Genomic DNA, 15263 nt, shown 5'->3' with positions numbered 1-15263 from the left:
ATATTTTGAAAGAGATGTACCCTAGCTCAGAAAAATGTTATTGAATAGGTTAATAGTGTTGTAATGAAACACTTCTTCTAATTAAAAAAATATATATTTTATTGAAAAAAAAAAAAACCAAAAAACAAAAAAAAGGTGTATACAGTGTTCCACCCTTGTAATCCCAGCAGCACAGGGGAGACTTGAGATAGGTAGATCCCTGGGACTCACTGGCTGGCTAATCTAGCCCACTTGGCCATGTACAGTCAGGTCAAGGAGAGACCTCTGTCTCAAAAAAAGCAGACAGGGAGGGAGCGTCACCTGATAATGGTACCCAAGGTTATCCTTTTGCCTACATACACACATGAACATTCATACACGTATGCATACATGCACACGTGTATGAGTACACACATACACACAAAAAGGTTCAATTTCATCATTTCCAAATCATTACTATCTGTTGTCTCACTACTAAAGAATGATGTAGGGGGCTGGAGAGATGGCTCAGTGGTTGCTCTTGCAGAAGACCCAGGTTTGAATCCCAGCACCCACATGGCAGCTAACAACTGTCCATAACTCCAGTCCCAGGGGATCCAACAGCCTCTTCTGACCTCAGCAGTTATTGCATGACACAGGTGCACTCACCTACATGCAGGCAATACACGCATACACATATAATAAAGATAAATACTGGGCATGGTGGTGCACGCCTGTCGTCCCAGCACTTGGGAGGCAGAGGCAGGTGGATCTCTTTGAGTTCGAGGCCAGCCTGGTCTACACAGTGAGTTCCAGGACAGCTGGGGCTACAGGGAGACCCTGTCTCAAAAGGACGAAAAAAAAAAAAAAAAAAAAAAAAAAGCTAAATAAAATTAAAAAAAGAACGATGTAGGAAAAAACCAAATCAATACAGAATTATGTGCTGTTTGCCAATAACCTTAATATTAAAGTAAAAGCGCAGAGCCCTACACAACACTTACAGGGTGATAAATATTGAAGAAACCTTTGCATGTTGGAAATTTGTAATTAGGATCAATTCTTCTTAATCCTCGGACAGTAAGGAACATTCCAATGGGAGATCCAAAGGCAAAGAATATTTCTGGTTTGTAGTTGAGCCGGGGGTATTTTACAGAGACCTGGAAGCAGAAGATAAAAGCATTTCTCATGAGGAATGAATTACATCTGTTCCTACCAACTACTAGACATAGTAGAAAAGGCTTTTTACCTGCCCAATGCCAACATCTAGATAGTCATCATTTTTAGTATCATCAGTACTACTGCTGAATTCAGAATCCTTGGGTATGTTCAGCTCTGAAACTGACGCTGTGGTTGGTCTGTTAATACCCTAAAGGATAAAAAATAGTTATGTGGAACTATCATCCACTAAAAATAGGTACTAGTATGAAAAGATGTCTGGAAAAGTTTTAGGTTTTTTTTTTTTTCTTGGCTTTTTGAGTCTCCAAGTAACCCCAGTTGGCCTGGAACTCACTATGTAGACCAGGCTGGCCTTGAACTCACAGAGATCCACCTGCCTCTGCCTTCCTAGTCCTGGGACTAAAAGCTCGCACCACCACACCTGGCTGGGAAGTTTAAAAATGACAGTTAATAATGCTATAAACAAGATAAAGCTACTAAAAAGAACAGTAGCCTTACATTATGCATTGACATCCCTATATGCTTTAAAATGACGGATATTGGGACTGGAGAGATGGCTAAGCAGTTGAGAATATTTGCTGTTCTTTCAGAAGACCAGGGTTCACGGTTCCCAGCACCCACATGGTGGCTAACAACTGTCCATAACTCCAGTTCCAGGGGATCTGACGCCCTCTTCTGGCCTCTGCAGGGCATCGTGCAACATGGTGCACTTACATACATACAAGCAAACCATACACATAAAAAGAATGTATGAAAATAAACAAAATGATGGCAGTTAGACACATCCATTTTGGCAGCAGTTGAAACTTTAGGCAACTATATGACAGACAACAGCAGCAGAGGACTGAGGGAATAAAGGCTGAAGACTGCTAAGGAGTTCTATGACATGTGTGCCATTGCAATCAAGGCAAGTAAGACGTTTCCCTGGATATACAATAAAATACAAATATTGGACCAAAACTTGGGTTTTACAAAAGAACTGAGCTGTCCAGCATGGTGGCCACTTGCCTTTAATTCCAGCATTTGGGAGGCAGGGGAAGGCATACACACATAAAAAAGAGGTGGGAAGGATAGTGATAAACCTTGACAGCATTTTGCTATATGAAAACACCAGTCACGAAAGGCTATATGCTGTAGAATTCCATTTACATGGACATCTACAATAAATTTAAAAAAAACCAAAAAAACATAAAATAGAAAACAACAGTGGCTGATAAAGGCTGGGGGGTATGATCACAAATTGCTATGGGATTTCCTCTGAGGGTGATGGAAATAATCTGAAATTAGTGGTAATGGTTTTAAAACTATGAAAGACTAAAAAAATGACTGGATGATATACTTTTTTTTTTTTGAGACAGGGTCTCCCTGTAGCCCCAGCTGTCCTAGAACTCATTATGTAGACCAGGCTGGCCTTAAACTCACAGAGATCCACCTGCCTCTGCCTCCCAAGTGCTGGGACCTGGATGATATACTTTCAAAAAGTGAACCTTAGGCTGGAGAGAGGGCTCAGCAGTTAAGAGCACTGACTGCTTATAGAGGACACGGGTTCAATTCCCAGATCCCACATGGCAGCTAACAACTGTCCATAACTCCACTTCCAGAGGATCCAACACCTTCTTCTGACATCCTTGGGCATTGGATGACATGGGTGAACTTACACACATGCAAGTAATACACTCAGATACATATAATAAAAATAATAAAATACATTAAAAAAAAGTGAATTACATTTCACCAAAGTTGCTATAAAAAGGAAAATCTGAATGGTAAGAGTTCTAAGGAGAAAGACTTTTGAAGCCAGTAACATTTTAAAGGATCTGGATAAAGAAAATGTGTTTAATTTCTAAAAGAAGAGCAAACGATTAATAGCCCAAACTACTTAGTCAGGGGTGGTAGCACATACCTGCAGTTCCCAGCTACCAGGACAGTAAGGCAGGGTTGCTTAAGCCTAGGAGTTTGAGGCTAACCTGAGATCTTGTTTCAACAGTAACAATAAAACCAATCTGGGCCTGGTGGTGCAGGTGTATAATCCCAGCCACTTGGACATCTGAGGCAGGAAGATTTATCAAATTCAGGATCTACTTCAGAGTGAACTGAAGGCTGCCTGGCCTAGAGTACGAGTTCAAGGCCAGCCAGACAACATCATCTTAAAATGTAAAGAGAGTGCTGGGGATATAGCTTGACACTAAAATGCTTGCCTAGTATGTGTGAGGCCCTATGTTTTGGTTTTGTATCAAAAACACATAGAAACCTACTTAGTTTTCCAGAGTATATATCTCACAAACCATAATGAATGTCAAAGAACTACCTCATAAGCAATATTAGGCACATACCACTGATTTTTTTCTGGTTCTAAAATGGTTTAGTATCTTCTTTCTTGGTCCTAAGGGAATCCCCATTTCCTGAAGATCTCTATCTGAACATAAAGCCTAGGCATGGAAAATAAAACATTTTATTTCTAGGAAAAATAAAATCAATTAACTGTCCTAGACTCTGAAAGAAGCAAGACCTAGTTACTCTTGTTCTTGGTTCTGTTACTGCTCTGGCTTCCTAATGGTTTAACGCACATGGAACTTTGAAAATCAAAGTCATGAAACAATTTAAGGAGGAACAGAAAAGTGTCAGTATTAACTACTGTGCCAATATTATTGTAATAAACCACTGTGTTAAAAAACAAACACACACCAGGCGTGGTGGTGCACACCTTTAATCCCAGCACTCCGGAGGCAAAGGCAGGCGGATCTCTGTGAGTTCAAGGCCAGCCTGGTCTACATAGTGAATCCAGGACAGCGGGGCTACAGGGAGACCGTCTCAAAAAGACCAAAAAAACAAAAACAAAAACAAAAACAAAAACAAAAACCAAACTAGAAAGGTGAGTATCTAATGATTTCATGTTGGAAAACACTCTTCGATTCCCATGCTTGCTTGGCTGTCAGTGACTTTCGAGAAGGATTACACTCCTTCTGATGAGCATAAGCAGTGAGAACCTTTGGCCAACACAGATGTACAACATACTAACATCAATTTTCAAATTAGGTGCCATTCATTTTCCTAGGGAAGTCTTCCTTCTCCTTTTTCTTTTTGGTCTTTTTGAGACATGGTCTCCCTGTAGCCTCAGATGTCCTGGAACTCACTATGTAGACCAGGCTGGCCTTGAACTCACAGAGATCCGCCTGCCTCTGCCTCCCAAGTGCTGGGACTAAAGGCGTGCGCCACCACGTCCAGCTCCTTCCTATTCTTATACCAGTGTACTCTTCCTTACAATTTGTAACTCATGCTCCTTTCTCACAGAACTATAAATACTGTGGGGTCAGTAGCCACATCCTCCTTACTGCCACTCTATCCCAAATGCCAGATCCTAATGAGCAGTTAATAAATACCCATTAAGTAAATGAATCACAAACCAGAAAAAGCAAGAGTTAGGATGGTTACAGATCATGACAGTCTTGCTCTTGTGTATTCTCTAAACTCTGCAACTCATTTAGAACTTACTCTATTGCTATGTGACTATCCATATGGAGCATCTGAACTTTGAACTTCCACAAAGCAAAGATCACTTTGAAGAACAAAAAAGTAAATAAACAATGCTAAAGATCATTATTGAGAAAATGTTTATAATTACAAAGCTTCTACAGGACAGGTTATTGGTAAACATGGAGATAAAAAAGTGGCATGTAATAAAGTTAAAAACTTTTTTTTTACCAGAGCATCTTTATCTACTTTCTCCTTCTCAAAGACATCAAAGAATTCAGAAAGGTGCAGCTTCTTCAAATCTGCTTCTAAGGTTAGTGCAGCTCCTTGATCCACAACAGGATGTAGTGAACCCTAAACATTGAATCATGAATCTTATTCACAAAATTCATTTAGTTCCCTGTATTAGCACTATTTTATAATTTGAAATGTATTATGTGAGACCTCATAATAATGTACTTTTTTTTTTTTTTTTTTTTTTTTTTTTTTTTTGGTCTTTTGGAGACAGGATCTCCCTGAAGCCCCAGCTGGCCTTGAACTCAGAGATCCCCCTGCCTCTGCCTCCTGAGTGCTGGGACTAAAGGCGTGTGACATGACACCAAGCTATAATAATGACTCTTAATTTAAATACTTTGTTTTTAGACCTCAAACTGACTATGAAGCTAAGGATGATATTGAACCCCTCATCCTTCTGCCTCTATCTCCCCAGTGCTACAATTATAAGCATTACCACCATCCCAGTTCTAAATAAACTTAGTTCCCCCAAATAAAAATAGAACAATGAACTCCAACTTTTTGCAACCTCAGTTAAAAATACATTTTTGAATGACTGTCAAATATTTTCCATCATCATTAGCAAACACTTACTGAGCTCTCAAGGAAACAGCTTAAGAAATAAAACAGTCGCTAAGACAGCACCCTTGTCCTGAATGAATTCATGACCCAAGAGGAGAAATGGGACATTTTCCTAAGAGAAAAATATGAGACCATTGTGCTGGACAGCTTCCATAGTCAGCTTAACACAACTGGGAAGAGGGAAGCTCAACAGGGAAATTTCCTCTACCAGGCTGGACTGTGGCCATGTCTGTGAGGCATTTTCTGGGTTGCTGACTGATGTGGGAGGGCGCAGCTCATGCCACTCCTGGGCAGGTGGTCCAGGGTTATATAAAAAAGTAGGCTGAGGGCTGGAGAGATTGGCTCAGTGGTTAAGAACACTGGTTGTTCTTGCAGAAGACCCAGGTTCAAATCCCAGCACCCACATGGCAGCTAATAACTGTCCATAACTGCAGTTCTGGGGGATCCAACAGCCTCTTCTGTCCTTTGCAGGCAGTGCATGACACGGGTGCACTTATCTATATGCAGGCATAACACTCACACACATAAAATAAAAATAATAAATTTTTTTTTTTAAAGTAGGCTGAGTACAGGCCAGAGGAGCAAGTCAGTAAGCAGTGTTCCTTCAGTCTCTGCCTCAGTTCCTGCCTCCAGGTTCCTGTCTTGGTTTCCCTTACTGATGGATTGTAACTGGGACATGTAAGCCAAATAAACCCTTTCCTCCTCAAGCTACTTTCGGTGTTTTTTTAAAAAAATATTTTATTATTTTTATTTTATGTGTACAAGTGTACTGCCTGCATGTATGTGAGCGCACCCATGTCGTGCAATGCTGCGGAGGTCAGAAGAGGTCTTTGGATTCCCCTGGAACTGGAGTTAAGGATGGTTCGTAGCCACCATGTGGGTGCTGGGAATCGAACCTAGGTCCTCTGCAAGAGCAGTCAGTGCCCTTAACTGCTGAGCCATCTCTCAAGCCTCTTGGTTAGTGTTTTATCACAGCAATAGAAAGCAACTAGGACAACAGTGAAATACTGCATCAATACTATCAATGATAAATAAATGTTCATTGGAACTTTTTCTTACTGGATTGTGTATGTGTGCATGTGCACGTGTATGTGTGCATGCATGTAGAGGTCATAGGCCAGCTTTTTTTTTATGTGTATGGTGTACTGCCTGCATGTATGTAAGTGCACCCATGTTGTGTAATGACTACAGAAGTCAGAAGAGGGCATAAAATCCCCTGGAACTTGAGTTATGGTTGGTTGTTAGCAGCTATGTAGGTTCTGGGATGCGAACCCAAGTCTTCTTCAAGAATAACCAGTGCTCTTAACCACTGAGACATCTCTTCAGCCCTGTAACTTTGTTTTATGAAGAGGCAAGTTTAAACATCAAGTTCCCCCTCTGCTTTCAAACATAATTTCTATATACCACCTAAGTCATTCTTCAAGTCTCTACATGCAAGCTCCAATTCCAATGATTCTATAATTCACGCACAAGTAGTGCAAATTTATAAAAGGCACCTATGCTTTTTTTCACAACATGGTAATTATTTGTAGAAGCAGATTACCATCTTATATCACCAAAGAATGATATAAGATAATTACCAAACTGCTAAAATAAATGTAGATTTAACATTATGACATCAGTCTAAACTCAGCTAAACACAAGAAGCTGAACATCTAAATATCTTTAGTATGAAATATTGTAAGAGAACCTATCTAGACTTCTAAATTACCTTTTCACTGTCAATATCCCCCAAAGAATCTTTCTGATTTGTTAGGATATCAAACAATATAAGCGAACCTATAAGTAAAATAGAAGAAGGGACAATGTCTAAGCATTAGCACTAAATGTCTGTCTTTTATATGAAAACTCTTAAGCCAATTATACATGTAAGAAAATCAACCCAAAGAATCTTTCCAGTTTACCACCACCCTTCCAACCCTTTCCAAATTCTTCATCAAAGACCACTTCTAGTTCTCTGCATCTGATACTGATGAAGGACACTGTGCTTCAGAAACAAGTGTCCTTTAAATGTAATAGTCCTCTCTGGCTACAGAGAATTCATTTGTTACCTAAACTATGACCAGCAATGGATACACCCCCTTTGAAATCAGGGTTCCTCTGTAGAAAAAGTGTGTATATTCGGTTCATTTCAGAAGCTACTGTGTCCACAATAGTCTGACAGTAGGTAGGACTGTTGTAGAAGAAGACATCCAGAATTGTATCATTAGTGAAGTGTCTGAGGCGATTAATGCTGGGCAAGGTTATCCGCTGCAGATCACTGAGGAGAAAAAAAGTTATTTTGAGCAGAAATAAAGAGGTTCCATTGCTATTTCTAAATTATTATTATTTAGCTATTCTAAAAGCTCAAATTCAAATGTTTGAGACAGCTATCAATTTGTAGGAAAAACAGGATGGAATGTTTAATGAAGCAAACAAGACAACCCAATCTCTTCACTGTAGAAATAACAAAAATATGGGTGGAGATAGAAGGTCAGATTCAACTAACTGCAATTTGTGGACTTTGTTTGGATCCCAATTTAGAAAACAATTTTGACAATGAGTATCACTATGAAGTCCAGGCTGGCCTAGAACACAAGGTCCTCCTGTGTCAGCCTCTCCAGTAAATGGAGTACAGGTGTGCACTATCACACCCAGGTTGGATCCAGTTTAAACTATGTGTGTACATTTGTGTTTGTATACATATATAAAAATATCAGGCAACCGGAAATTTGAATAAAAATTCAGTATTTAATGACACTTATTTGTCAGTTTGACAATTAAGCTATGGTTATTTTGGTTTTTTTTGGTCTTTGAGACAGCGTCTCCCTGTAGCCCCAGCTGTCCTGGAACTCACTATGTAGACCAGGCTGGCCTTGAATTCACAGAGATCCGCCTGCCTCTGCCTCCCGAGTGCTGGGATTAAAAGCATGCGCCACCACACCCGGCTAAGCTATCGTTATTTTTATATGCCTTTAAAATATAAAAACTGGGGGGCTGCAGAGATGGCTCAGCGGTTAAATTTTAAAAGATTTCTAAAAAATATTATTTTTAGTTCGTATGTATGAGTGTACCACCTGAATGTGTGTAAGTGCATCCATGTCATGCATGCCCAGTGGAGGTCAGAAGAGGGCATCGGATCACCTGGAACTGGAGTTATGGACGTACCACTGTTAGCCACCATGTGGGTGCTGGGAATCAAACCCAGGTCCTCTGCAAGAACAGCAAGTGCTCTTAACCACTGAGCCATCTCTCCAGTCCCAGAAAGACCATTCTCACAGTAATATAGCCAGTATATAATCACAAAGCTGTAGAACACTGAATAAGCTGTTTAAAAACCACAGTAGATCGCAGCACTCATGAGATAAAGGCATGAGGGTCTATATGAACTTGAAGCCAACATTATCTATGTAGTGAATTCCAGACCAGCCAAAGCTACATAGTGAGACTTTGTCTCAAAAAAAATAAAATAAAAATAAAATAAATAAATCATAGCAAAGAATGGCTCAATTAGCTGTTCAAATCCAGAAACTAAGAGTTTAAGCAGTTCCGAACACTGGTTCTTCTTGCAGAAGACCTGGGTTCGAATCCCAGCACCCACACGGGAGCTAACCACTCCAGTTCCAGGGAATCTGACAACCTCTTCCATCCTCCTCAGGTACTGCATGACACGGGTGCACTTACCTACATGTAGGCAATACATACAAAAAAAAAAAATAATAATAAATAAAATATTTTAAAAAAGAAGAGTTTAAGAAGTTACAGAACAGTTTCCACAGTAGGTTACTGCTGAGACAGCCCATTCATTATGTTAACAATGGAATGGAAACATTTTATTTAAAAGTGGTTATCTGCAAGTACCACAATCTGCAACTAGCTCCCCAAATTGCAGCTGATCTATTAATCAACATTGGTGTTTAAAAGTTAAGCATTCCAGGGCTGGAGAGATGGCTCAGCGATTAAGAACACTGACTGTTCTTGCAGAAGACCCGGTTCAAATTCCAGCACCCACATGGCAGCTAACAACTGTCCGTAACTCCAGTTCCAGGGGATCCAACAGCCTCTTCTGTCCTCTGCGGGCATTGCATGACACGGGTGCACTTACATACATGTAGGCAATACACACATACACATAAAATAAAATAAAATTGAAAAAAAAAAGAAAGTAAGCCAGACATGGTGGTACACCCCTTTAGTCCCAGAACTTGGGAGGCAGGAGATGGATCTTTTTGAGTTCTAGGCCAGCTGGAGCTAGTGAGACCTCGTCTCAAAAAGACCAAAAATAGGGGCTGGAGAGATGGCTCAGCAGCTAAGAGCACTGACTGTTCTTGCAGAGGACCCGGGTTCGATTCCCCACACCCACATGGCAGCTACAAGCCTTCCTTAACTCCAGTTCCAAGGGAATCCGAAGCCCTCTTCTGACCTCCATGGCACTGCATGACAGGGGTACAACTCACATACATGCAGGCAATACATTCAATACACATAAAATATTTTATGTGTATGCGTGTATTGCCTGATGTAGGTAAGTGCACCCGTGTCGTGCAATGCCCATGGAGGTCAGAAGAGGCTGTCGGATCCCCTGGGACTGGAGTTACGGATAGTTGTTAGCTGCCATGTGGGTGCTGGGATTCGAACCCGTGTCTTCTGCAAGAACAACCAGTGTTCTTAACCGCTGGGCCATCTCTCCAGTCCTCAGGTATTTTTTTAAAACAGGATCTCACTGTGTAGCTCAGGCTGGCTTTGAACTCTCGATCCTCCTGCCTTAGCTTCCCAGTATTGGGATTACAGACATGTACTGTATCATCATGCCCAGCTTCAATATAGAATTTTTTTTAAACCAGACCTGGGTGTGGTGGCACACGCCTTTAGTCCCACCACTCAGGAGGCAGAGGCAGGCAGATCTCTGAGTTTGAGGCCAGCCTAGTCTCTATAGTGAATCAGGCCAACTGTGGCTACAGGGAGACCCTATCTCGAAAAGACCACAAAAAAAAAAAAAAAAAAAAAAAAAAAAGAGAGAAAAGAAAAGTTGAGAATAGCAGATGCCAGAGGCAAACATGGAAACCAATGCTAAATAATCTACACAAATTCTACTGTATCAATTATACATCAATTTACAAATGCTAATAATTTAGGGACCTTTCTTCCCCTTTTCCCTAAATGTGGACAAATATTATTTAAATACAATCACAAAAGAAACAAAAAGTCTTTGTATATCTTGGGATATGGGTGACTTCTGACACCTGAAGTTGGAAATATTTAGATGCTATAGGAAGACCACAATGCAGCCACAGTGTTAAAGACATAAGGAAACTGCCACATGTGGTGGCCTTTAATCCCAGCACTCGGGACGGGAGGCAGAAGAAGGCTGATCTCTGTGAGTTTGAGGCCAGCATGGCCTACATAGTGAGCTTCAGGCCAGCTGGGGCTACCCGGAGACTCTGTCTCAAAAGACCGAAAAAAAAAAAAAAGAGGAAACAAACGCCTGGGATGTGATGTGGTGGTAGAGTACTTGCATACTATGCACAAAGTCCTGGGTTCAATCCCTAGCATTAGAGAAAAAAAAAAAAAAAGAAAAAGGCACAGTGATATATAACTGTAATCCCAACACTAGACAGACTGAAGCACCAGGATCTTAGGTTCATACCCAGTTTGGCATATGAAGTGAAACTTTGTCTCAAGAAATAAAGTAATAAATTTTGTCTCAAGTAAACAGTATTTACTTTACAAAAAGTAAATAGTAGTGAACTAGGAGCTGAGGATGTAGCTTAGTCAGTAGAGTGCTTGCCTAGCATGCCTGTGGCCCCTGGGTTTGATCATCAACACTGATGCCTGCCTCTTCATTCCTGAACTTAGGAGGAGAAAACAGATCAGAAGCTCAAGGTCATCCTCAGCTACAAGGGAAGATCAAGCCTAGCCTGAGCTATATGAGAGCCTGCCTAAAAAAAAAAAATTTAGAAAAAAAGAGAACCAGTTGGGGCTGGAGAGATAGCTAAACAGTTAAGAGCACTGGCTGTTCTTGCTGAGAACCTGGGTTCAATTCCCAGCACCCAAATGGCAGTTAACAACCATCTGTAACTCCAGTTCCGGGGAATTTGATGCTCTCTTTAGACCTCTGCAGGCATTGCACAACATGGGTGCCACTTACAGACATACAGGCAAATACACATGAAATAAAAGTATTAAATAAAATTAAGTATACTGAAAAAGATATAGACAATTCTTTATTTTTTTATATTTTATTTATTATTTTTATTTATTTTTATTTTATGTGTATGCGTGTGTTGCCTGTATGTAGGTAAGTGCACCTGTGTCGTGCAATGCCTGCAGAGGACAGAAGAGATTGTCGGATCCCCTATAACTGGAGTTATGGATAGTTGTTAGCTGCCATGTGGGTGCTGGGATTTGAACCCGGGTCTTCTGCAAGAAAAGTCCATGTTCTTAACAGCTGGCGCTCTCTCTCCAGCCCGACAATTCTTTATTTTTAACCAAGAAGAGTTAAAAACAAAGACCTGACCAGCATTTAATACTTCTCCAATAAATTTTAAATATATAATCAGCTATAGCAGCAATGTCCTTAAGCATGCTGATGATGAGAAAATACTACAATCACAGTTAATAATTCAAGGCTGTAAGGTACTACTCACACATCCACACCAGTAGAATGCAGAGGACTATGCCAGTTGACTGGAAGAAACTCTACTCTTCCAATCTGCTGGTTTTCTTGAGCTTTCTTAAAATGTGTCTGTAGCAAGTTCAAGGAAACGGTGCGGAAATCATTAACTGGAAAAGAAAATTAATTTATGCATCAACAGTCAAGCAACTAATACACAAAATCAGGATGCAACAAATCATGTGACAGCACCCTCCTTAACTACATTTAGAGCACAAACTGAGCGGAGTAAAAAATGCTAAGGTTAAGGAAAAATCAGGAAGCTTTTAAAAGATGTTCCTTAGCTGGTCATGGTGGTGCATGCTTTTAATTCCAGCACTTGGAGGCAGAGGCAGGTGGATCTCTGGAAATTCAAAGCCAGCCTGGTCTACATAGTGAGTTTCAGGCCAACTGGGGCTACAAGGAGACCCTGTCTCAAAAAGACCAAAAAATAAAATAAAATAAAATAATAAAAGATGTTCCTTTAATACAAAGCTTGCTTTTACCACACAAAATAATTTTAGCAAAAGAAAAGCTGATTTCATGGGGCTGGAGAAACGGGTCAACAGTCAAGAGCACTTCCTGCTCTTGCAGAGGACCCAGGTTTGGTGCTCAGTACTCACGGGGTGATTAACAACCCTTTGTAACACCAGTTCCAGAGGATCCAACACCTCTGCTGTGCTCCACGGGCACCGCACGGACCTGATACACTCACACATGCAGGCAAAATACCCATACACACTAAATAAAACTTAAAAAAAAAAAAAAAAGGTGGTCAGGCATGGTGGCGCAGGCCTTTGATCTCAGCACTAGGGAGGCAGAGGCAAGCAGATCTCTGTGAGTTCAAGGCCAACCTGGGGCTACAGGGAGATCCTACCTCAAAAAAGAAAAGGTAACTTCAAAACTGTCATGGGAACTATTTCTTTTCTTTTTTTTTTTTTAACTGCATGACTACTCGTCAACCCATCTTGTAGTCAGGTTCTTATCTAACTGTGGTTTTTTTGTTTGTTTGTTTGTTTAGATACATCTGTGGTAGAAACAGAGGCAATTAACTGGCCTATAGAGATGGGTCAGTAGGAAAAGGCACTTGCTATCAGGTCTGACAGCCTAGCTCCATCACTGGGACTCAAATAGCAGGAGAGAACCAACTCCCACAAGCTGTCCTCCAATACGCACTATGGCACATAATGCTCCCTGGCCCCATACACAAAAATAAGTAACTGTTAAAAAGATTAAAAATTATTGTGTTGGACAACTTCAGTTGTCAACTTGACATATCTAGGAAAAGGGAACCTCAAAGAGGCTTTTCCTCTATTGGAATGGCCTGTAGCCAAATCTGTGAGGCATTTTCTTAATTGATAATTGGTGTGGGAGGGCCCAGCCCATTGTAGATGGTACACCCTTAGAGGCAAGTGGGCCTGGGTTGTGTAAGAAAGCAGGCTGAGGGGCTGGAGAGATGGCTTAGCAGTTAAGAGCACCGGCTGCTTTTTCAGAGGATCTGCAAGAGCAGCTGGTGCTCTTAACTGCTAAGCCATCTCTCCAGCCCCAAACTTTCTGGTTTTTAATGGCTATTACCACCAGAAGTGGTGGTGCACATTTAATCCCAACCCTTGGGAAGCAGAGGCAGGCTCTGTGAGACTGAGGTCAGCCTGGTCCAAATAGTGACTTCCAGGTGGGCTGGGTATCACCTAATACTTTATTTTAAAAAATATATACTGCTAGGGGCTGGAGAGATGGCTCAGTGGTTAAGAGCACTAACTGCTCTTGCAGAGGACCTGGGTTCAATTCCCAGCACCCACACGGCAGCTACAAACCATCCTCAACTCCAGTTCCAGGGGAATCCGAAGCCCTCTTCTGACCTCCATGGCACTGCACAACATTGGTGCACTCACATACATGCAGGCAATACACTCGTACACGTAAAATTAAAAAAAAATATATATATATTCAAAATTCCTATCATATCAACCTTAACCTTACAGAATATAATTCTACTTCACTCAGAATGATTACCAAGTACAATAAGGTTCCCTAAGTGGGACAGACTTTGAATACTATCAAGTTTTGAAGGTATTTTCTTTCCAAATGAAGTTATACTGTTGACTTAAATCTTGCAATTATGTATTAAGAGGATTATCATGATATGAATTACAAAAATAACAAGCTTGTACTATTCAATTCTCATCTTTACGGTTCTCTTTAAACTGGAATGGTTATGAATAGGCCGATTAAATCATAAAACAGTTTCATAGGAATTAAGGGCTTGTTCACTCATGGAAATTATCAGCACTTTAGGTCTAAGCTGGGAAGCTCACTCCCTTGTCACCTGTCTTTAGCTCTACAAATCTTCTTATGTAGCTAAGACCACAGACCAAATGACAGTGCTTTATCTCAGTTCACAGAAACATTGAGTCTCCCGAAATAATCTTTTATGCTCTGCACCTACCGCATTGTACAATGCTTCGAAAGCGGAGATCACATGCTGGTCCAATCCCATGGACTACAAAAACCAAGTGATCTATTTGTAAAGGTTCCCCTATACATAAAATTAAAAAGAAATATTCTATAATTATTCATGCATTCTAAAAATCAAGTATTCACAATAAACAGTTTATAAACATAAGCAAATTAAAATACAAATAGATAATTGAAAAGATATGTAGTTTTGTATTTAATTACTTAATAAAAATACATTAATTTTACTTTCTAACTCATTTTAAGTCCCTGAAATTTTTTTTCAGGTTTTGAAACCATTTTGAAATAACTGCAAGCTATAGAAAACTAGAAAAAATACTACAGAATTTCCCACATACTTTTTAAAAATTCAACTTCCATTTTTTAGAGTTTTTGTTTCTTTTGTGTTGATATAGGGTCTCAATGTAGCCCAAGATGGTCTTGAACTTGATACATAGCTGAGACTGACCTTGAACTCATCTTGTCTCCATCTCCCAAATGCTAGGATTATAGATATATTCCATTATACCTAGCTACAAATTCAGCTTCTGAAAAAATATCATTGCTATGTTTTCTCTTCATGGTGTGCACACACAGACACTTATTTTTCTGAACTATTTGGAAGCAGATTATATGCATCAGGTTTCATACAGTATTCCTTTTTAACCCTTTAATATATGCATTTCCTAAGAATGTGCCCCCATATAACCACAGTACA

General features: G+C 40.2%; 1 protein-coding gene across 6 annotated transcripts in view; it reads right to left on the bottom strand.

The window, feature by feature from the left end:
• Ddhd2 (DDHD domain containing 2) overlaps positions 1-15263 on the bottom strand; it is a 43426-nt gene that overhangs the window by 19260 nt on the left and 8903 nt on the right. For 5 of the 6 annotated variants that reach the window (XM_008847762.3, XM_008847763.3, XM_029570769.1 and 2 more), the window contains exons 6-13: positions 14538-14627; positions 12087-12222; positions 7512-7720; positions 7172-7239; positions 4837-4959; positions 3468-3563; positions 1205-1324; positions 960-1115 (exon numbers count right to left, since the gene is read on the bottom strand). In XM_008847762.3, coding sequence (XP_008845984.1) covers positions 960-1115; positions 1205-1324; positions 3468-3563; positions 4837-4959; positions 7172-7239; positions 7512-7720; positions 12087-12222; positions 14538-14627 — 998 coding nt within the window. The remainder of the gene's footprint in view (positions 1-959; positions 1116-1204; positions 1325-3467; positions 3564-4836; positions 4960-7171; positions 7240-7511; positions 7721-12086; positions 12223-14537; positions 14628-15263) is intronic. The other variant, XM_008847764.3, reaches the window with a different exon arrangement.

This window comes from Nannospalax galili, unplaced genomic scaffold, assembly GCF_000622305.1.
Source record: "Nannospalax galili isolate Female #2095 unplaced genomic scaffold, S.galili_v1.0 scaffold924, whole genome shotgun sequence".
NCBI lineage: Eukaryota > Metazoa > Chordata > Mammalia > Rodentia > Spalacidae > Nannospalax > Nannospalax galili.
Note: the sequence above shows the minus strand (reverse complement) of the source record. Positions and strands in the feature narration are given on the sequence as shown.